The sequence below is a fragment of the Schistocerca cancellata genome, chromosome 3 (assembly GCF_023864275.1).
Source record: "Schistocerca cancellata isolate TAMUIC-IGC-003103 chromosome 3, iqSchCanc2.1, whole genome shotgun sequence".
NCBI classification, from domain to species: Eukaryota; Metazoa; Arthropoda; class Insecta; order Orthoptera; family Acrididae; genus Schistocerca; species Schistocerca cancellata.
Genome location: NC_064628.1, coordinates 912,671,905 through 912,694,583, shown reverse-complemented (window position 1 = coordinate 912,694,583; position 22,679 = coordinate 912,671,905). Strand labels below are relative to the sequence as shown.

At 38.5% G+C, this 22,679-nt stretch overlaps 1 protein-coding gene across 4 annotated transcripts in view; it reads left to right on the top strand.

Moving 5' to 3' along the window:
- LOC126175987 (troponin I 3-like) overlaps positions 1 to 20,785 on the top strand; it is a 132,122-nt gene extending 111,337 nt beyond the window's left edge. Inside the window, exons 10-11 of one of the 4 annotated variants that reach the window (XM_049923097.1) lie at positions 1,281 to 1,953; positions 20,508 to 20,785. In XM_049923097.1, the coding sequence (XP_049779054.1) occupies positions 1,281 to 1,953; positions 20,508 to 20,518 (684 nt within the window). In that variant the 3' untranslated portion in view covers positions 20,519 to 20,785. The remainder of the gene's footprint in view (positions 1 to 1,280; positions 1,954 to 20,507) is intronic. The other 3 variants (XM_049923096.1, XM_049923095.1, XM_049923098.1) reach the window with 3 other exon arrangements.
- The last annotated feature ends 1,894 nt before the right edge of the window (positions 20,786 to 22,679 follow it).

Genomic DNA, 22,679 nt, shown 5'->3' with positions numbered 1-22,679 from the left:
TTTGTTCATCTAACAAACTACTCATTATGTACAGGCTTCATACTTAAATAGCATCAACAATAAATGCAGATGTAGTAGTGTCAGAACATGCTGTACGGCTACACTAAACCTTGAAAAAATGTACTATATGCAGTTCAGAACTTGTGGATGTTTCATGCCAGTATATGTCTAAAATATGATGACAAGCACATAAAGAAGTTGATAGTGTTAAATTTTGTGATTACAATTCAATAATAAACTTGACTGGAAGGAGCTTACCACAGAACTGCTGAAGTGACTAAACAAATCTCTATTTGCCGTGCGAATGTCATCAGACATAGGTGGTATAAAAATAAAAAAGCTGGTGTACTATGCTTACTACTTTCATTCCATAATATCATACAGGATTACTTTCTGGGGTAACTCATCAAGTCGAGGCAAGGTTTCTCAAGCCCTAAAATGTGCAATAGAAATTACTCGCAGTGTGAGCACAAAAATGTCCTGCAGAGGGCTGTTTAAGAAACAGCCTATTCCTTAACGCAATTTGTCATTAAAACTACATCTTCTTGTTTTTTAAACCAACAGGTCAATTCAGGGAATCAATACTAGAAATAATAACGTCCACAAAGATTTAAGATCACATACTTTGGTTCAGAAAAGTGTCCACTATTGAGCAACACACATTTTCAATAACATGCCAGCAGCCATGTATGTTATTAATAATATCACATAATGTGAATATTGCGTACAATCTGACATCTATACAGATTTTGTACAGTAATGTGGTCATTGTAAATAAGCATCATAAAATGTTTTTTATATTTTTTGTTTGATAATGCAGTGGTACAATAACATAAGAATTGCCATATGCACCTATTTCCAATTATCATTTGCACCTATATCCTTTTAAATGTAAATGTGCTTAAGAATTTTTTTGACTGGTTCCACATCCACAAGAGTAATTTCATTTGGGATCTGTGGAAGATACATTAGCATACCTGTTCTTAGTTTGTAAATATCCATTGTGCATTCTTAATTTCTGACATGTTCCACATCCCAGAGGATCTCCTCACTATGGATAAATTGGAATGAAAAGTACATATTATGAACCCAATCTACATTTTTCACCATAGTCCGTATCCTTCAGTTGCCTATTATGGTGAGCTGTGAAATGAGCTATAAACTGACCAACATAACTGTCGCTACTGACTCAATAGTCCAATTTCCCAACACAATTCTGTAACCTGTAAAATATATTTTCAGTTTTCTCCATTGTCAGTTTTTAATTTTTTGTTTTTCAGGGTGAGACTGTACCACAGACTCCAGTGTCCACAGAGGCACCACCACTTCCAGACGTGGCGGCAGGAGAAGGAGCACCTCCAGCAGAGGGACAGGCACCTCCAGCAGAGGGACAGGCACCTCCCGCAGAGGGCGGAGCTCCTCCAGCAGAGGCTGCTGCACCAGCAGCTCCAGCCGAAGGTCAGCCTCCAGCCGAAAGTACAGCTGCTGCCGGCGAGCAGCCACCTGCAGGCACCGCTCCCACAGAGGGCGAACAGGCTCCCACTGCGGATACCCCCGCACCTCCCGCAGATACCCCCGCTCCTGCCACTGATACCCCCGCCCCTGCCACCGATACCCCAGCTCCCGCCGCAGATGCCCCTGCCGGGGATACCCCAGCTCCTGCAGCTGCCCCTGCCACCGCAGAAGGTGCCGAGGCCCCTGCTGCTGCGCCTGCTGGTGCAGAGGGTGCTGCACCTCCGGCTCCTCCTCCTGCGGAGGGTGCACCGGCGCCTGCTGCAGATATCCCTGCTCCTGCTGCAGATACCCCTGCGCCTGCTGCAGATACCCCTGCGCCTGCTGCAGATACCCCTGCGCCTGCTGCAGATACCCCTGCTCCTGCTACAGATACTCCTGCTCCTGAAGCTGCTCCAGCTCCAACTGCAGAAGTTCCAGCTCCAGCTAAGGCTCCAGAAGGTTAGGCAAAATGGGTGACAGTCACCCTTTTTTCATTTTTGCACTTTCAAGATTTTTTGCACAGTAGTTCAACCGCAGTGCCATTCTGTTTTGTTTTAACTGGTTTTTAAAAGCATTTGATTTTTGTCTGTGAAAGAATTCTGACCTTAGTCTTTTCTTCTGCTTTTTTTTTTTGTCATGAGATTTTGGCTGATTGAAAAGACAACTGACTACTTATTAAAAATAAAAATAACAACTAGTCACTATTAATTACTCTTATGTATTCAAAATAGACCCCTTACTGTTTTCAAACTGACAAGTTCTTCTTCAAATAAAGCATATGTTTTGTTTGACATGTTTCTTATTGTGTTCAAAGCCTAACTTCAGCACTGTGACATGTGACACAGCCACAGTAACTTGCAGTGGGGACTCATCACATGAATTTGAAAAGTCTGGTATCAAAATTTTCCATATTGGTCAGAAAGATGAAGGGAGCAAGCACTTTTCACAGCACTTTTAGAAATACACTCAAGAGCTGAGCATTACATGGGCCTCAACAACTCGAGGCACGTCCAGTGCTAAATGTCAAGCATTTTTCCCAATTTCAATGAAATGATTTTCATTTTTATTTCATCTGATTTTGATCAGGACATCAGTCCTTCAGAGATGACCCATAATTTTCTATGGTACAGCCTTTAAATGACACTTTGACACAGTAGAAAACTGCTGATGGTCCACTGTCAGCACAATGTAAAAGACATCACGTAAAACATCTTCTGTTGGCTGAAGATGGTTCTGTCTCTTCAGAACTGCTAATGACTGGTTTTGAATCCATAGAGTAATTAACAGTGGCTGCTTTTTTATAATTATCAGTCAGGAACCACTTGTATTGTCATTAAATCAATACAAGGAAAGTTGATTATGATTTGTTTTTAACTGTTTTTGTTTTTTGTCTTTTTGTGTTATAGTAATAGATTTTTTTAATCTTTGAGTTTTTATACAAAATTGAAATTTTGTACATTTTCAGATCAATACCACAAACCTATTTTTAATCAATGCTTTTTATCTGAAACTCTCCTTTTTTTGTACTTCTTACTTTTCAATTAGATGGGAGTCCCGGGCTGTTGTCTAATATGAAGGATCTTTATTCTGGAGAAAAGAACTCTGCTGTACAGTTATTCCTGTTATGAGTTTGCAATTCTGTAACACTATTCCTCTTAGATTAACTTATTTAAACCTCTCAGCTAATAACTTTAGTGTAATTTATGTAACAAGGCCACTACCCATCCAAATATTGCACTCATGAAGATCACCAGATTTCCATGAGACTTAAATTCTGAATTTCCCTTTTTAAGATGGTATCAGGTACAGTTTCTTGTCATAACATGAAAAATAAGAATGACAGACAGGGACAGAGTAACTTAGTAAATTTCAGCAATGAAAAAGACAACATTCTAAAAGATTCTGGTAAACAAAACTTTAGGCAGGAAATAACATTGCAAGATGAGAGAAGGAAAGATACAGCAACTACTGTTGGTTAATAATGGGATGAAAGTGAAGTTTAATAACTAAAGCTTTAATGAAAAACACATGCAATGAACTGCAGAACACATAATAAATTCAGTGAAAGATAAAAAAAGTTGTAAAATAAATAAGCATACATATAAAGGAAAGATTAAGCTGTTCAGATTTTCGAGATTATCAAATGATCTACTATTCACTTCACATTTACCAGAATACATAGTAGATACCACATGCAGATGTACTTGAGTGGTGATGTCGCCGCAGATCCTTTCACTTCACCTTACCGCATAGAAGCTTATAGGCACACCTCACACATATATTTAAGTCATGCATAACTGGAAACACAAGTAAGATTGTTCATGTTATACTGTATTATTACATAAACTTATTTATTAGTTATGTAAACAAATTTACCTTTATTCAGACAAATAACAGTTTTAAAGCCACAGCCTCTAGCTGATCATTTACTAAACCATCCTCACCACTTGTTGTTGACAGTCATAAAATGAACACTCAACCACTTTTTAAAATGTTTTATTTTAAAAAAATCAGTGTTAAATTGGGTGAGTAGATCCTCTAAATCTGTGTACTTCTGCCTAAGTTGTTTTATTCATATTTCCAGAATTTCTAATTTTTGCTACAATTGCACATGGTTGCATTTACAGCATTGCTTATTTTTATACTCAATGTTTTCTCTACAAGTAGTTTCATCATTAGTTGGTAATATATTTACAAGTAAACCTCTTCTATCTCTTTAATGTAATTTCATTTTTGTGCCCAAATTTTTCTATGATTATTGCACTTGTGGTTATCACATGATGCTGATAGTAACAACACACTTTAAATATCATAAATTCTTTATTAGACGTGAAGCAAGAAGAACAAAACATGGCAGTACATAGAAGAATGAGATTTTCACTCTGCAGCGGAGTGTGCACTGATATGAAACTTCCTGGCAGATTAAAACTGCGTGCCGGACCGAGACTCGAAAGGTCAGCTCATAGGCAAAGGTCCCGAGTTCGAGTCTCGGTCCAGCACACAGTTTTAATCTGCCAGGAAGTTTCATGGCAGTACATAGTTTGTGCGCTGAGTGAGACATAGAACAAAGCAGTTCAAAGAGATCAGAGTTGAAGATAAGGCACTTTGTGCCAGACACCCCACAGGCTCATAATAAGTCCTCAAAATCAATTCTGGAGGATGGGGAACATAGAGCTGGAACAGGATCAGGCTTCAGCTAGTGTTTCAGAGGGAGATTCAACAGTTTATTTCTCAGGGTGTATACATGGACAACAAAAAATAAATTTCAGATTTCTTGGTTAAAAATACACGGGAAACCATGTTAAATGGCAGTATACTTTCTCTCAGAACTGTAAAACTTATCAATCCCCTGAACGGTGAAGGTTCTATGTAATTCATAACATAATTCATCTTGAATAAGAGGAAATTTACTTAGAAAGCAATGCTTTTCAAATAGCTGTTAGCAATATTTTCACACAACCTGTTAGCAATAGGTTTGTTTCAGCAGTTGCTAGAGTGCCAGAAAACAAACATTCTGCACGTGTGCATCTAGGATGACATGGGAAGCCTGTATATTCATACATATGAAGTATTAAGATATCTTACATATGTCATAAAGGGAACAGGGCAACAGAGGATACTCTGAGAGAGTCGGAATTTCGAAAACCATACTACAATGCATAATTTGGTTTAAAGTGCACTCTCATATGTCCAGATTCATAATGAAGTTGGCCACAACCTAATACTCACCTTTTCAGTGTGACTTTCGAGGAGTAAACTTTCTTGGGGTACCAGTACTGTATTATCTTATATTTGGTTCTTTATTATGGCATAATGCCATATGTGCCAGAAGAAGAAAATGTACACATGAAATTCAGCAAACAATTGAAACTAGCCAATAGTGTGGAATGAAACACTTTGTTTCAAATAAATTGAATGCCTCAGCAGAAGAGATTACTGAAAGCCAAATTTCTTTAGCAAACTGACAAAAATGACTTCATTGTTCTGCAAAGTGATTAATGCTTGACTGCCTAAAATGTGGAGATAAAATAAGATCATAAAACTGAAACTCATAAGATACATTAGTGGCCTGTAATTATCTGAATGTGTTTTAATTCATATGATAGCTCCAGGCCACACAAATACATTTGTTTTCAATTGGCGTGAGAGCTGTAAATGAAAAGAAAACATCAAAATCACTAAACGTAAACATGGGTCACGTAGAGACTATTGCCTTCCCTCTACAACCCAGACTGCTCTGCACAAGTAGAAATCTGGCAGCTTGGGTGCACCAGAAAAATTATTGCGGGTAGCATCTGGCTACTTGTTACTACTGCCATTGCATCTAACTACCACACTTCAAGTAGACAGAAGCTGGAGAAGGTACAGCTCATATGCAACTCAACTGCACATGTGCATGAACCCACTGGCAACTGCTCAAATGAGCCTAATGTAAATACTTGTGAGATCATGCTCATTGGAAACAGTTTATTGTTACGGAGTATTAAATACTCTTTGTACTAAAGCCTTTGACACATTTTGCTGTTGGCAGTGTGTTTTGTCGTTGTAACTGACACATTTCCTTTGCAACTTTAAGCTTTATTTATTTTTTTCTCTCATTTGTTTTATTGCTGCAGTATTATTCTTTAATAGTGGGAAACAGTAATATTCTTTGTTAGAGTATCAGTTCTTACCAGTCAACATTATAAAAATTTAACTGAAACCAAAACAATGAAGATTCCCATATTCTAAGAAGCTCTGGGGTTTGTCCTGGATTTCCTGGGGCATGTACACCCTGATTTCTAAAATCCTTTTTTCATAATCTGAAGCAACAAATACTGTGCCCAAAGACGCACTAGTAACTGAAACGAATCAGCACATTTGTACGCCATTTGTTCCACTTCATTGTTCTTAGGAATTGTAAGAAACTTAACTCCTATCTATTTCCATTCTCTGCAGTAGTTAGTACAACTTACAATCACACAGTGAACCACTATTTTCACTGAAAAAATTCAAAACATACTCTCATAACCCCTCAATACATTGATAACTGTAGCATAACTTCCCAGTCAATTGTCAATCAGAGATGATGCAGTTGCATATAGAGACATCGCAACATTAAAAACTTGCGTCATAATGCCTGGGACAATAACCCATGAACACATGCTAGAGACTTAAAAGACAGTCCAACAATGACAGCACATACAGTATTTGCTTATCAAAATATGAAAATGGATAGTAAAAAACCATGCATAGAAGCATGCAGATTCCTGTCCTTTCCTCACACTTACATAAACAGTCATCACATAAAATGCTATTATTAAAAGACAGTTAGCTGGGAGAAAAGTTCTGAATGTTATTTCCTGGTAGATGTGGTGGCTAGCTGATCCCTCATAAAATGTGAAAATTACAAACATACATGGAAAAAAAATCACAAAACCAAGAAGGAATTGAGTGACATAAACGAAAATACAGGGTGACAATTATTGAACTATATGAAAAAAATGTAAATTACTTACAAACTACAGCAACATCTAAACATCATTACAGATATATTTAATTTTTCCCACGTGGAATGTTTCCCTCTATTATATTCACATCATTACAGATATTTGGATTTAGGTTATGACATGTTCGGTATGTCTGCCATCATTGGTGATGATGTGGTGCAGATGAATAGCTAAATTCTGCATGACCCGCTGAAGTGTTGGAACACCAATGCTGTCGATAACCTCCTGAATGGCTATTTTCAGCTCAGAAATGGTTTTGGCACTATTGCTTTACAACTTGTCTTTAATATAACCCACAAAAAGGAGTCTTGTGTTCTGACGCAGAGAATATGGCAACTCATGCCAGTGGCCTCTGTGTACTCCAGAGCCAGAATACGGTCCCCAGAGTGCTCTTCCAGGGCATTAAACACTCTCATGCTTTGATGGGGACGAGCTCCATCTTGCAATAACACATCTTGTCAAAATCAGGGTCACTTTGGATAACAGGTATGACATCATCTTCCAAAACCTTCACCTACCAGTGGCTAGTCACCATACCATCAAGGAATATCGCACAGATTATTCCATGACTGGACATTTCACACCACACAGTCACCTGTTGAGGGTGAAGAGACTTCTCAATCATGAAATGCAGATTCTTGGTCCCCCAGAAGCACCAATTTTGCTTACCGACAAATCCATCCAAATGAAAGTGGGCTTTGCTGCTAAACCAAACCTACAGTGCATTTAATTCCCACCATTCCCCATGGCCAACTGTGTAATTTGAACCATTGTGAAGTTATGACAATTTTATTTCATATAATTCAATAATTGTAGGTGTGCTTCTATGTCTGAAAGATGATATCTACTCAAATTTCGCACCAGTCGCATAAGAGTGGAGCTAGTAGCACCACTATTAGGATGAAAATCAGGTTTGGTTTAAATATACGCTGTAGTGGTCATGAGCATTTGTTACCTTTGAGATTGGAGATGGTGAGTTGATGTTAGTCAAGAATGCCTTCAAGATGACAAACACCCCATTATCCGCACCTCACTGTGTATGAACAAGGTCATGTGAGAGGACTATGAGAAGCCGGACGTTCCTTCTGCAGTGCTGCAGAAAAACCTGTCAGTAATGTAACCACTGTACATAATATCTGACAGTGGTGGTCACAGGAATGTACAATCGCAAGAAGACTGTGCTTCAGACACACAGTTCTGCTGAGATGGAAGACCACTGTGTCTGGCTCATGGCTCTGGCATACCGTACTGCAGCTGCAGTTGGCACCGCTGTCACGCAACAAATTATTACAAATCAGTTACTTCATGGACAGCTGCCAACAAGACTCCCTGTAGCTTGCATTCCACCGACCCCACATGCCCACCATTTGTGACTTCAACGTTGTCAAGTGACAGTTCGCTGGAGACCAAGGAGGAGGCCTATTATGTTTTCTGATGAAATCTTCATTCTACCTTGGTGCCAGTGATAGCCAAGCATTGATTACAAGGAGGGTCTGCAGCCAATCAATCTGTGTACTATACCCACTGAACCAACACCTGTATGGAGTGTGATTTTGTATGACAGCAGGAGCACTCTCTTGGCTATCCCACACACCTCAACTGCAAATTTGTATGTCAGTCTGACCTGTCAGTGCTGCCATTCATGAACAGTATTCCAGGGGGTGTTTTCCAATTGTATAATACTCACCCACATACTGCTGTTGCAATCCAACATGCTCTACAGTGTCAATACGTTGCTTTGGCCTGCTCGACCACAAGGTCCGTCTCCAAACGAGCATGTATGAGATGTCATCAGACAACAATTCCAGTGTCATCCACAACCAGCATTACCCATCCCTGTATTAACTGACCAAGTGCAACAGTCATGGAACTTCATCTCACAAACTGGCATCCAGCACTTGTACAACACAATGCATGCACCTCTGCATACATGCATTCAACATTCTGGCAGTTACACTGGTTATTAATGTACCAGCATTTAAAATTTGCAATGGCTTATCTCACATTTACATTAACCTGTGACCTTATAAATGTTAATCACTTAAACATGTTACCTAGACTGATGTATTCCTCTACTCTACATTAATTATTTTTTGGTGTTGCATTTTTTCTGTCAGTGTGTGTGTGTGTGTGTGTGTGTGTGTGTGTTTTATGTAGGAAAAGATAGATTCCACTTACCATAAACAAGACACATCAAGTTGCAGACTTGCACAATTTAAAGATGCTTACACAAAGCTTGCGGCCACAGCATTCGTCAACAAAAGAGAAGCACTCACCATTCATACACACAAGCAAGCACACCTCATACACACATGCCTGCCAACTCTGGCAGTTCAGGGTGGAATCATTCTGGTCCAAGCTGCCAGAGTTGGTGGTCATGTGCGAGGTGTGCTTGGTTGTGTGTATGAATTGTGTAGGTCTCTCTTTTGCTGATGAAGGCTGTGGCCAAAAGCTTTGTGTAAGTGTCTTTTAATTGTGTCTGTCTGCAACTTAATGTGCCCTCTGTATGGTAAGTGGAAATCTGTCTTTTTCCTACATTGTTGATATTCCTACCCGAAGTTTCCATTGTTTGACTGTATACATGGACAAACTGTCAAAATTTTAAAACTTACTCAGATAATCATAGATGGTTTGGTCACTGACTATAAAAGGATGAGTCAGCCACTCTCAGACATATTAAAACAACCTAACCAGTAATTTGGGTTGGAGTCTGCACAATATACAATACCTTAAAACTTTTTCCAAACCCATCTTATTTTTAGAGTTAGTTTCTCTAACTTTTCAGTGATGCAAGTAGTAACTATTGCTAAAATGTATTCAGTGTTCATCTGCATTCTGCCCACAAATAGCCCAGTGCTGTTGCTGCAGCTTATTCCATTCTTCCTGTTAAAGCTGGTATTATGGCCACATACTTCTGCAATCCCCTTGAGTAAATAAGCAAAGTAAATTTCAACTTCTGTGAGAATTCGCTTGTTACCTGAATGGATGAATCATAGTTTAAGTTTGTTTGTCCACATCAGAATTCTTCATCTACCCTATCTGTCATTAGTGCTCAAGCATCTTAGTAATGACTCACACAGAATTCAGCTGGTATGCTGCATCTTGCTTCCATGTTTTTTCCAGCTCATGTAAGCTGGGCTAATATGGTGATTTAAATGCTTGTGCAGGTATTGCTACAAGTGTTTTTGGTTCCTCATTTCTGTGTGGGTAGGCATAGTGATTTGATGATGGACAAGACCATAGGCTTCATTTAATTGTTCAACATTATAACTATATCATTTTTAAGTCAGAATGTTATTTGTTGTAATTTCAGTTTTTATTAGTCATCATTTTCATGCAACTGGATGTATACTGTAACTCCATAAAACACATTGTCCTTTCCCAAATCTTTATATATAAGCCATATATGGTATCCATTGCACCCCAAGAACATTGTTAATTTACTGCTCAAACAGCACATACACATGGAAGACAAAGTACAATACAATCAGCAACACACAAGTGGCCAGCAGAGCGACATGTCTGAATAGACATTAGTTCCCACAGGGGTGCAGCCGGCAGGCTGTGCACCCAGCTGCTGTCATATTAGCAGGCCAGATGGACTCTAGTGGCCGAATCAATCATAAACTTTGCACACAAATTACGAAGTAGTGTGCACACAAAATTGGTAGTTACAGCAGTTTGAAAATGACAAATGATCAAAGCTGCAATCAAAATAAATAAAAATACTGACACTCGTAAATGGTAATCATAACGTTTAACATTGTATATTTCTTCATAATGAGAATGTCAAGGAAGGATAACTGGTACTTCTCTGTCTCTACCACAATGGAGCAACAGTGCATTGAATTTTGAGGTCTGTAGTAATTCATTCTCTGTCATTGTTTTATGTGTCTATCGAACTGTTGGCCTTCAGTGTGCTGGACATCTTATTTTTTGTTCAATTTATTCCTCTATAATAAGGCATTATAACTGGGGGCACAAGTTCTGACTGGACAAGGCTAAAAAAGGCCATGGCCAATCACAAAGTACTGTCCTGTTATTTACTACAGGCAATAGAGGGAAATCTAAATACTGATGATTATTTGAACCCCAATCCCCAAAATTGAGTCCAGTATCTTAAACATTCCACCATATTTTTTTAAATTGGAAATCTACATTTGGTGTTGTAGGTATATTGCATCCCTCCTCCATCTGGGAAAGCTTACATTCAAATGAAACAACCATCTGTAAGTACAAGGGGTCTTGAACTCGAGTAGCAATGGAAACAGGCACAGTTGAGGAATAGTTTTAGAAAGACTGATTTATTTCAGTAACTAGCAAGTCTGGCTACATTCAGTAATTAGCACTTTTTATCCATAAACATAACACTGTCTTTAAAATAAAGGAACATAGTCTAAAAATAAATTAAACATGTGGGCTATCATTTACTCAGATTTCTGTCATTGAGTTATAAATAAAGACTATATGCAACATAAGCGATCAATTCACCAATAAATTAAACCATCTACACTGAAGTCTAGCACAAGCCTCAGTCTGGGTTTTATCAGATGAGTGGTTTTCTTCATGACAAACTGAACATTTATGGTGTATGACCAGCTATTGTCCACTTCACAAATGAGTCCCCTATTTTCATATTGCTTTAAGTGCATTGACATCAACATAAAAGCATTTCACAATTGAGATCTATTTATGAAGTTGTGAGTTGGTAGGTATAAATGAATAATTCATGAATTGTGTACACCAAGAGTACTCCCCAAAGTGCAAACTGAGTATGTTGCCCCACAACACAAGGTGCCATAGTGAGTAAGCAAGGCTAAACTGTGGAAGTCACAGAATGAGATTTTCACTCTGCAGTGGAGTGTGTGCTGATATGAAACTTCCTGGCAGATTAAAACTGTGTGCTGGACCGAGACTCTAACTCAAGACCTTTGCCTTTCGCAGACAAGTGCTCTACGAGCTACCCAAGCACAACTCATGCCCCATCCTCACATCTTTACTTCTGCCAGTACCTCGTCTCCTACCTTCCAAACTTTACAGAAGCTCTCCTGCAAACCTTGTAGAACTAGCACTCCTGAAAGAAAGGATACTGCGGAGACATGGCTTAGCCACAGCCTGGGGGATGTTTCCAGGATGAGATTTTCACTCTGCAGCAGAGTGTGCACTGATATGAAACTTCCTGGCAGATTAAAACTGTGTGCTGGACTGAGACTCGAACTCAAGACCTTTGCCTTTCGCGGGCAAGTGCTCTACCACTGAGCTGCCCAAGCGTGACTCTGCCAGGAAGTTTCATATCAGTGCACACTCTGCTGCAGAGTGAAAATCTCATTCTGGAAACATCCCCCAGGCTGTGGCTAAGCCATGTCTCTGCAGTATCCTTTCTTTCAGGAGTGCTAGTTCTGCAAGGTTCACAGGAGAGCTTCTGTGAAGTTTGGAAGGTAGGAGACATGGTACTGGCTGTGGAAGTCACAGCTCGTCTGAAACTTAACTTGTTTAATAGTCAATCTGCCTCAATTTACAAGTCACCAGGTGATTCCTCCATGGTACCATAACTTCTGTGTCCAGCAATGCATGTTATTAGTGGGGGCTTTGCTTACCAAAAGCAGTTTCTGTCTCTCTTTTTGCTGTAAATCTATTTGGTGGTAATTTCCACCACTAGTAAATATAGCCAGCTGCATATCCCTCATGCTTTATGTATGATATAGCTCTGTTCTATAATGTAAACTGAGAGTGTTCTCATGAGAAAGTCGCTTTTCCTCACCTGCAACACATACACCATTCTCCATGGACACTAATGAACATATAACAATGTATAAAACATATATAGTCTTCTTTAATATCTTAATGATACTTTTCTAGGCTGACTGTAAGTTACCACCTATTTTCTTGTAGAGCACTTACCTTTACCAAGATTTGTGCAACATGATGTCAATTGCCCCGAATTTTTTATTATCACTTCACTGTAGCCAAAGTGGCACATCTGATACTACATGTTTTGCTGGCCGCAGTGGCCGAGCGGTTCTAGGCATTTCAGTCCAGAACCGCACGACTACTATGGTCGCAGGTTCGAATCCTGCCTTGTGCATGGATGTGTGTGATGTCCTTAGGTTAGTCAGGTTTAAGCAGTTCTAAGTTCTAGCGGACTGATGACTTCAGATGTTACGTCCCATAGTTCTCAGAGTCATATTTTTGATACTACATGTTTTAACACTAACAACACAGGTGCATCCTTATTTATGCATCTTGTAAAATCTATGAAGTGCATGAAGCTGCATGAATGAAATATTTTAAATTTGCTTTTTTGTAATGTTGTGGACTGTTAATCTTAATTAAGTGTGCTGTTTTTATGTTATTGAAGATGGTAATTGCTAAGCCGCGGAAGCCTGTTAAAAAACTGATTGATGAAAGCTTTGGTTTACTCTGATTATTCAGTCATTCAGCAGTCAACCAAAATGCAATTGTTGTGGGAATGGTATAAATAAGCACCTTCACTGTCAAAGACAAACTACTGTAGGGTTCAAGAACCTGTTGTTCCAGTTTGGAGAAACTGGAATTACAGATACCGCTGAGAGCAGTGTTAACAAAGATAGTAATGATGATAAGTGCTTGACTCATGCATGTTGGTCATCTGTAACTGCAAGGAGTGTGGTTAAAATGAAAAGAAAGTAAAAATTAATTTAAATTACTTTTTATCCCTCATCTTACACATCTACATGAAAGAAACGGAAAGCTTATGTTGAACAGTAACACTGGGCCCCCATTCTCTGCCCCACCCGCCCTCCCTCCACGTCAAGGCAACAAACTTTTGAAGATATTAAGTCTTAAAACTTGTCTTCAGTTCCACAATGACAATCAAAGACAGTGACCAAAATCCAGTTGAACACAGGCATTTTCTCCAAATGAATAATGAAACTGAATCTGTTAAAAAGTCACGTACTGCAACATATCTTCACAATCATCAAACATTGGTGGAATCTAATACTGAATGAGGCCCTTAATAGTTAAAACACATTGTGCCATTCTCAATAACACATGGGTGACCACTTTCTAATTGAATAACTAGAATGACATTCTGTTTCTTAGCTTTCTAATTGAATGACTGGAAGGACATTCTGTATCTTAGTGTCACCCTACAGGCACTCTTATCAATCACTCAGTTACTTACCATCTCAAAAAACCCTCGTATCTCATGCCCCTGCTATTTTAAAACAAGAAGATGAACTGAATTTCTTGCATCTTCTTTAGCCAGATATATTGCCTTGGCATAATACAGAGCATCAGAGTAGATCACAGAATCTATACTTTTATGAATGTTGCATCTCTTCCAGTGTGCTGAAGATTGTAACTCTTAGGTACACAATTACTGTGAATGTGATTTGTATGTAGATCCTGGTAAGTCAGTGAGGTAGTATGACAGCTGTCCTCTGCTTCAACTTACCTGTGTAAACAACATTATAATTATTAATTAAGGTATCTGCAAAGAACTATTAGAGAATAGCAACCACTTTCCTGTAGTTGATACATGTTTGTGCATCGATACACCTGTAACAAGTGAGGAAATGCAAAAGACTCCTCTGAAAACCACTTGGAATGGGTATATCGGAAGCCCACTCATGGCAGAAATATATTAGATCTAATGTTAACAAACATTGAAGATTTGCACATTGAAACTTGTGTCAGTGAACGTGAGGCAGCTGTAGCTAAGATAATTACCAGAAAACAAGAGCAAATCACAACAAATAGGAAGTTGTATGCACAGTGTCCTAGGAGGAATGGTCAACATTCAACAGTAAGACAGAAATGATCATTTGAAGTAACAAAGTTCAGTAAACATGTGCTCTAATATGTACACCTTTATCTTTGATACTGTGAAGCAAATTTCTTCTGTTTGCAAGCTCATTGTTTTCCATATTTTGGGAGGAGGTGCTATGGACCAAAACAAAACAAAAAATAGTCTAGTAAACTTTGTCTCTGAAATGCTTCTGTTAAGAGCTATCATCACCTTTTCAGTTGAAGAGATGTGTTTCACAACAGTAAAGATGAACAAGTGCTCATTGCTCTTAAGGCATGCATTTAGAGCCCATATTTACTGGACATTTTTTCTTGGTTTGCGCCATATCAGAGTAGTGCAGAAAGGCCTGCCACACTGCAATCTGAGCCAGCGGACTTCTCCAGCCGTTCCATCACATTCAACATGGACCCCATTTATCCACACAGACACTATACCATGAGCACCACGCATTGCTCAAGAAACATTGAAGCAGTAGTCCATTTCATTCCACACATGACTCAAAAGGTACCGGTTTATTGCATTGACAGTTTCAACAATTTGATTTCTCAGCTCTTGAAGAGTAGCTGCCATAACTGGGACAAAGACTCTGTCTTTTGCATGTCCCCACAGAAAAAAATTAGAAGGTGTGAGACCTGATGACCTGGGAGGCCAAAAGCAATGAACATGGTCTGGTTGTTCACCTCTTCCAATCCAATGTTGTGTGATGGTATTGTTAAGATAACTCCACACCTCAAGGTGAAAGTGAGGCAGGGTGCCATCATGCATAGAAACAATATCATTGCAAGCTTCATGAAGTCGAGAAAACAGCCAGCTTTGCAGCATGCCGATGTATGACATTCCTATCACAGTTTCCCTGTGAAAAACAAAGGTCCATAAACTTTGTGAACAAAAATGGTACAGAACACATTTAGTTTCAGCGAGTATCATTTATGTTCAACGATGATGCCGTGATGTTGTGACCCCATAAATTCTTACACTATGGAGGTCTGTTTACTTTACATGAACATGAAATGTCAATTCATCTGAAAAGATGAGCCATTCATAAACTGTGCCATATCCTGGAGGACTGAAATTCAAACTTCATACCTTCTGTTGTGGTCCCCCAGACGCAACTGCTGCAGTGACTGCAACTTGTAAGCCTTCATACGGTGTTGTTTCAGAACATTCCAAGTCAGGGAGACAGAGAGAGAGAGAGAGAGAGACAGAGAGAGAGAGAGAGAGAGAGAGAGAGGAGAGAGGGAGAGAGGAGAGGGAGAGAGGGAGAGAGAGAGAGAGAGAGAGAGAGAGAGAGAGAGAGAGAATGATGCAATTCATAAGGTTGTACTCACTCACTAGTCATGCAATATGCTAATTTTTTGTTGAACAGTACTTTGCAATAAAGCAGTGGGGGCCAAGAGATGATAAATGAAATAATAAATATTACTTCAAAATAAAAAAACAACTGTCTAACCAAATAAATAATTACTTCCTGCCACATGCAAAGATTCGAACCCAGAGCCTCAGGGGCCTTAGTTGTGCATGTAGGCCTGGAGCCACACTGATGAGAATACTTAATTTGGAGCAATGTGCAGCACTGTCCCCTACTGGTGAGGGTAGGATCAACAAGCACAACCGCTGCACATGCGACGAGGTATGACATCGAGGCCCATAAGAAAGGTAGGCCATAGTGCATAAATCACAGAATGTGATACTGCCAGTCTTAAAAGTGCCAGCAACCACAATACTTGACTGCATGTTTAAATGATTGCAAGTTCTTGATAGTGAAACAGCAAAGTTAAGACCTTTAGTGAGTACCTTTAAAATTAAATATTGGTTTCCTGTGGGTCCTGCATGGAGCTGAGCATTCACGAAGTGCGACAGACAACAGACTAGTGTGACATCACAAATTCGTTGCAGAGCCCATATATCTCATTGGGCCTGGTACATTATTTACTGACATACATGTTCAACATTTGTCATCAACTTTTTGGTATTTCCCAAACTTGGGGCCCCACATGTCTATGTTAAATTCTTTATCTGATTGTCATATACACTGTCTTTTTTTTTCCTGACTGGAGAAGTGCAAAAGCTCTTTATTACATCATTTTTCAAATCCACATCAATATGAGCTCTATTCTGAATATGAAAGTTGATTGAAAATAAAACCAAATGTATTGTTGTTGAAGGTATTTGAACTATTTCATTCAGTTTCAGGTATCTGTCAAGGTTGTTCACATATTTGATGAGCCAAGCTGATAAAATGTTCTCATATATCCAGCTATTCTTTAAGCAAAGAAATGTCAACTCCAGATCTATGAGGCTTATACTTGATTCTTTGACAAACCTCAGTTTCGACTGAGAGGCATTAATTCCCTTTTGAGCTGGCCACTGTGGAGCTATTAACATAGCAATAAGTGGATTCTACATCTTACCTTTGCTATGACTTCATGCCTACTATCATCAGCTATCATTTTTAAATGATGAAATGGTGGCCAGAGAAAATTGCTATCTCAGGGAATCTCTGGACAATTAATTTTTCCTCAAGTGTAACTGGGGGCATTTATATAAAGACCTATTTCAGAGGCTTCTCTGTTGTGGGGCGCTGACTCAAATGCTGTAATAGTGTCATCTTCCATGGAAACAGAAGGTGCAATGTAGGTGACTTCTCCAGTTCTAATTTCTTGGAAGCTTCTTTGAAGGGCTACAAAAACCTTCACATTTTAAAAGCTATAAAATAAATGATAACATATAAGAATTACAGTAACAGAATAACATACATAGTGTGAGAAGAGAAATTAGTTCTTTCAGCAGTGTGGTATCAGTTTCTTCAATTCGAGCAATTCTATCTTCTCAGAGAGCTTTTCACACAAAGAAGAATATAAAGCTTTCTACTAATTCTACCACTGTTGGCTGCATATTCCAGCACGTAGTCAGATTGTTCCAGTGATGTATTGAGAGCATTAAGAAGAACACTTATCTTTGCATAAGTAATGAGTTTTTCCACTGCAGTCAGGAGACCACAAACTCGTGGACAACTGATGCATATATACTCTGCATTAAAAGCATTTTGTACCACTGTATTCAGTATATGGCAGGAACAATTCAGTCATGAATAATCATGCAGTGTAGCAATTATGTTGGCACCTTGATCAGTCACGAAATGCATATCTTTCAAAGCAGAGTCATGGATACCAAGAGACATAAATGGTCTCAACAATTCACTTTGAATGTTATTGCCCGTTTTTGGTATCAGTTGACAGCCCGACTGTAAACCAGTGCAATTTCCTGAGATTTTATGTGTATCTATGTGCAATCCATCTATCAGCTGCAGGCAAGTAGTTGCTTTTACTGATTTTGTTTTTAGTTCAGCCCTAGAATTTTTGTTGATGTAATATTAGTTAAAATGTTGTAAAACATGGTGTTGCAAAATATATTCCAAAAAACATACACTAGATAAAAAATCTATACACTAAGTGGTGGCAGAACACACTCATAAAAGAAAGTTAGACAAGTTTTTGGAGCCTCTGGCTTCTTCTTTAGGAAGAAGGGTAGAAGGGGAAGGAAGAAGGGAGAAGAAAAAGGACTGGAGAGGTCTAGGAGAAGGGGTAGATTTCAGCAAACTCACCCGGAACCGAGAGTCAGGGGAGACTTAATAGACGGGATGGGAAGGAAAGATTGATTGTTGGGGACTGCATCAGATGAGATTTGAAAACCTGAGAGCTTGAAGGTGGAAGACAGGGTAATAGGCAACACAGGGATTACTGCTTAAACATAGTGCAGGAGTTAATACGAGTGAAAAGCTAAGTGCACTGTACGTAACAGAGATGGGAGGAGGGCAGTGAAAAATAGACAGGTAAGACAATGAAAGATGGGGAACACTGAAACGGAGTGAGGAAAAGATAGTTACCATGAATAAATGCTGAGACAGGAGAAATGAATGTAAATTAGGGCCAGGTGAGTGGCGAGAAGCAAGGACATGTTGTCGTGCTAGTTACCACCTGTGGAGTTCTGAGCAACTGCTTTCTGGGATAAGAATCCAGATGACATGTGTGGGGAAACAGGCACTGAGATCACAATTCTCATGTTTTAGAGCATGCACTACAACAGGATATTGCATGTTTCCAGTATATGCCCTCTGTCTAGCCCATTAATTGTAATTGATAATTTGGTGGTAGTTATGCCGATGGTAAATGTGGAACAGTGTTCACATAACAGCTGGTATATTACGTGTCATTTCACAGGTGGCTCTCCCTTTGATAGTATATGTTTTGCCAGGTACAGGGCTGGTATAGGTGGTGGTAGGAGGGCGCACAGGGGGACAAGTCTTGCAGTGGGGACGGTCTCAGGGGTAGGAGCCATAGGGTAGGGAGATGGGTGCATAAGGAGCATAGGGTCTGACAAGAATATTGCAGAGATTTGGAGGGCAACAAAAAGCTTTTCTATGAGTGGAAGGTAAAATCTCACCCTTTTTACTGAGACATGAGTTACTCACTACACCCGCTAAAAACCATGTGCTATACAGAGCTCCATACTACTCATAATGAGTGAGACATGAATTATTCACTACAAAACAAGCTAATAATTTTAGCTTGTACACATACACATGCTAATATCTGTGTGCTATACAAATATGGAGCTCTGTACTACCCATAATGAATGATAAAATATTGTTACATGGATGTATGCACACACTTCTCAAAGCAACAGTACTTGTCACTGGATGATAGATGGAAGACAAAATGTGTATGTTAAGCTTTCAAATTGAATTCAAAATTCACATAGCCAGTAAACCTGTTAGGTCTGCTCTTTAAGGATTAACCTGAAAAATCAAATCTACAATGCCACTGCACAAGTTATGTCCTATTTGCTGCAGTGGGAAGAAATTGACTACCAGTGGGATGCTTGCCACATCCCAAATGGTAGTCGCATTGAACCAATGCGAAACTTGACACTTTTAAGTGGAGCTTTAGGTTGTTTGTTACAAAATGACTCATCTACCAATTCTGTAAGGTATCTCAATAAATTTCTGTTTAATTCGAAAGCTGTACAGTACTTTTTGACTTACCCTGTACATGAAATGTGTCACTAAAAATTAATCTGCTGAACTAATTGCAAAAATGAATTAATTTATAAAATTTTCAACTTGAGGATCTGCAAACACACTACAAGATACTCAGTGTAAGACAAACTATGATTTATTACAACATTCTATGAGTGTACAGCAGAAACATATCTGTCCCCATTATGTTTATTCTGTGTTCCATTTGAAAGTGTTAAATTAGCTGACAAGTTAGCTTGCAGACTAATAGATCAGTATCATTGAGATACGTCTCCTGTCAGCACTCATCATTAACAATGTTTGATTTCCTTACTTCCTAATCTATTGTACTTTGCAGTTCACAAAAAAATTAAGTGTCAAACATTACTGTGATACTTAATAGTCAATTTATATGCCTGTTGGTTCAGTAACAGTGCATAATTTCCTTAGTGTCTCATATTCTTTTATTTCCACTTTCAAAATTTGTACTTAGTATATGACAAGGAATTCATGGTTTCAAACATTACTGCAGTAATTAACAGCCATTTCATATGTCTGTTGGTTTAGCACAGGTTTTGTCTTCTAATAAGAGTCTCTTATCATATTTGTTACTGATACTGTTACTTTCATTTGCTGTAGTGTTTTCACTTTTAAAGTTATGTTTATCCACAAGTTAAAAATACAGAAATGTACATAAAATCAATTTCTGTTTCAGTTGCAGCATGAGCAACTTTATCATCAAATGTGATCTCTTCAAAAGAGAGCAAGACACTGAAACAGTCGCAGTTAATGACTACTACTCCTGCATATATACATGCAACACAAGTAAATTTTCTTTGGTTGTATATTTATATTAGAATGTATGTAATTTATATGTTTAGGAGTACAATCAGAACACTAACAGTACAATGTAACATTTAAAACAGAAATAATGAAAACTGATTTTTTTTAATTGTCCGTAATAACAATGTTGTAAGAACTGAGTTTATATAATTTATTACATCAATTCTGATTTTATGATGTTTGTTACTTGAGCCTTAAACTGTTTTTTTTCATATGGCTACAACATGTATTTTGTCTGTTAGTAAATAAAATTATTCACAAGCGATCTATAATAAATATACAGTTTATACTTACCAGCATATGTGACTATAGTATTAAGCTGTAATGAATCTTATGTTAATTCAGAGATGATGAGCAGCAAGAACAGTCTCAGTCACAAATATAGTTCTGCCACATAACCCAGTGTTGATGGTGACATTAATAAAAAAAGGAATAGCATTGTCCTCCCCATCATCAGCTTCTTCTCTGATACAAACTGCACACTGACATGAATGACAACTGATACAATGTAACCTTGTTCCACAGACAGTGATATACACTGTTTAGGCACTTGAATATTATTTTTTCACAGCCATAGTCTCATTTCTTAAGCTGGCATAGCTGGGAATGGAGGACAAGGTATAGCAAGATGAGAAATAATTGACAGAAGGAAAGCTGCTACTCACCATATAGCGGAGTTGCTGAGTCACGACAGGCACAATAAAAAGATTCACACAATCATAGCTTTCGGCCATTAAGGCGTTTGTCAGTAGACACACATACACACAAGCACACACACTCATGCAAGCGCAACGTCTGCAGTCTCAGAGAGCTGAAATTACACTGCAGACGCACTTGTGTGTGTGTGTGTGTGTGTGTGTGTGTGTGTGTGTGTGTGTACTGCTGACAAAGGCCTTAATGGCCGAAAGCTATGATTGTGTAAATCTTTTTATTGTGCCTGTCGCGACTCAGCATCTCCGCTATATGGTGAGTAGCAACTTTCCTTCTCTCGTATTGTTACATTCCACCCTGAATTTTCCATTGTTTGAAATAATTGACAGAGTACCATCAAACACATAATAGCAATAGTGTGCATCCAAGATCCCTCCCACATTCTGATGTTGCTTTTTTCTTCCAACTCCAGGAGAAATAAAAAATCGTTCAGTATTTGGATGGTCAAACTCATGTTGTTTAGTGGATGTATCTCTCGTATTGGGGACTTCAGCAGTTCAGAAAGCAGTGAATAACTAATTTCCCACCAATGAAATTTTTTTTTAGTATTTCTGTCACATCTATGAATGTAAATATGATAATAAAACATTAATTTTGGTCAAAGCCCAAAAATATCTGCTATTACAATTAACAGTTTTACAGGCTGAACAAAACAATAGTGCTTTTTAAGGGGAAAGAAGTGCACTTCAACCAATGGGAAGCGATACATCTCTGGTTTCCCATGATTATAATAGTGAATTAAACGTGAAAAACATAACCAAAATTTAAAACTTCAATTCATCCTGTCTTTTTCAGATTATGGCGATAAGTGCAGTTATTTTATACACCTTTAATGCAGTTTAAACTGTTACAGTAGTTTTGAAACTAATGTCTGTGGACACAGCATCATCAAGAATGTGCCATGTGACTGAAATGAGCTTTTATACCACAGATTAGGTAAGTTACGTGACATCACATAAAGGATTAGCACTGGAGAACTACACAGTATGTTGGATAAATGTTTTGTAGCCCAGAAACAATGGACATGTTTCTAGGAATTCTGCCTGCATATAGAATGTCTACAAGACATCAATAGTAGTTGCTGGAGAACAGCAATGAACATGTGGAATTCAATGAACAACATAATAGCCAAATTTGCAGGCCACAAAAGCAACAATAGCCTCTGCTCTTCAAAAATGCTATATCATCATTGCAACAGGTGATTGCATGACACCCTGCTGAAATATGACTTGGAGACTATCCTGATAGCTGAATAGGCATACTTCATACTCCATACATTCTTAGTGAGGGGATCCTCAAGGATCACAAAGACAAAAAAAGATGTATGTTAATT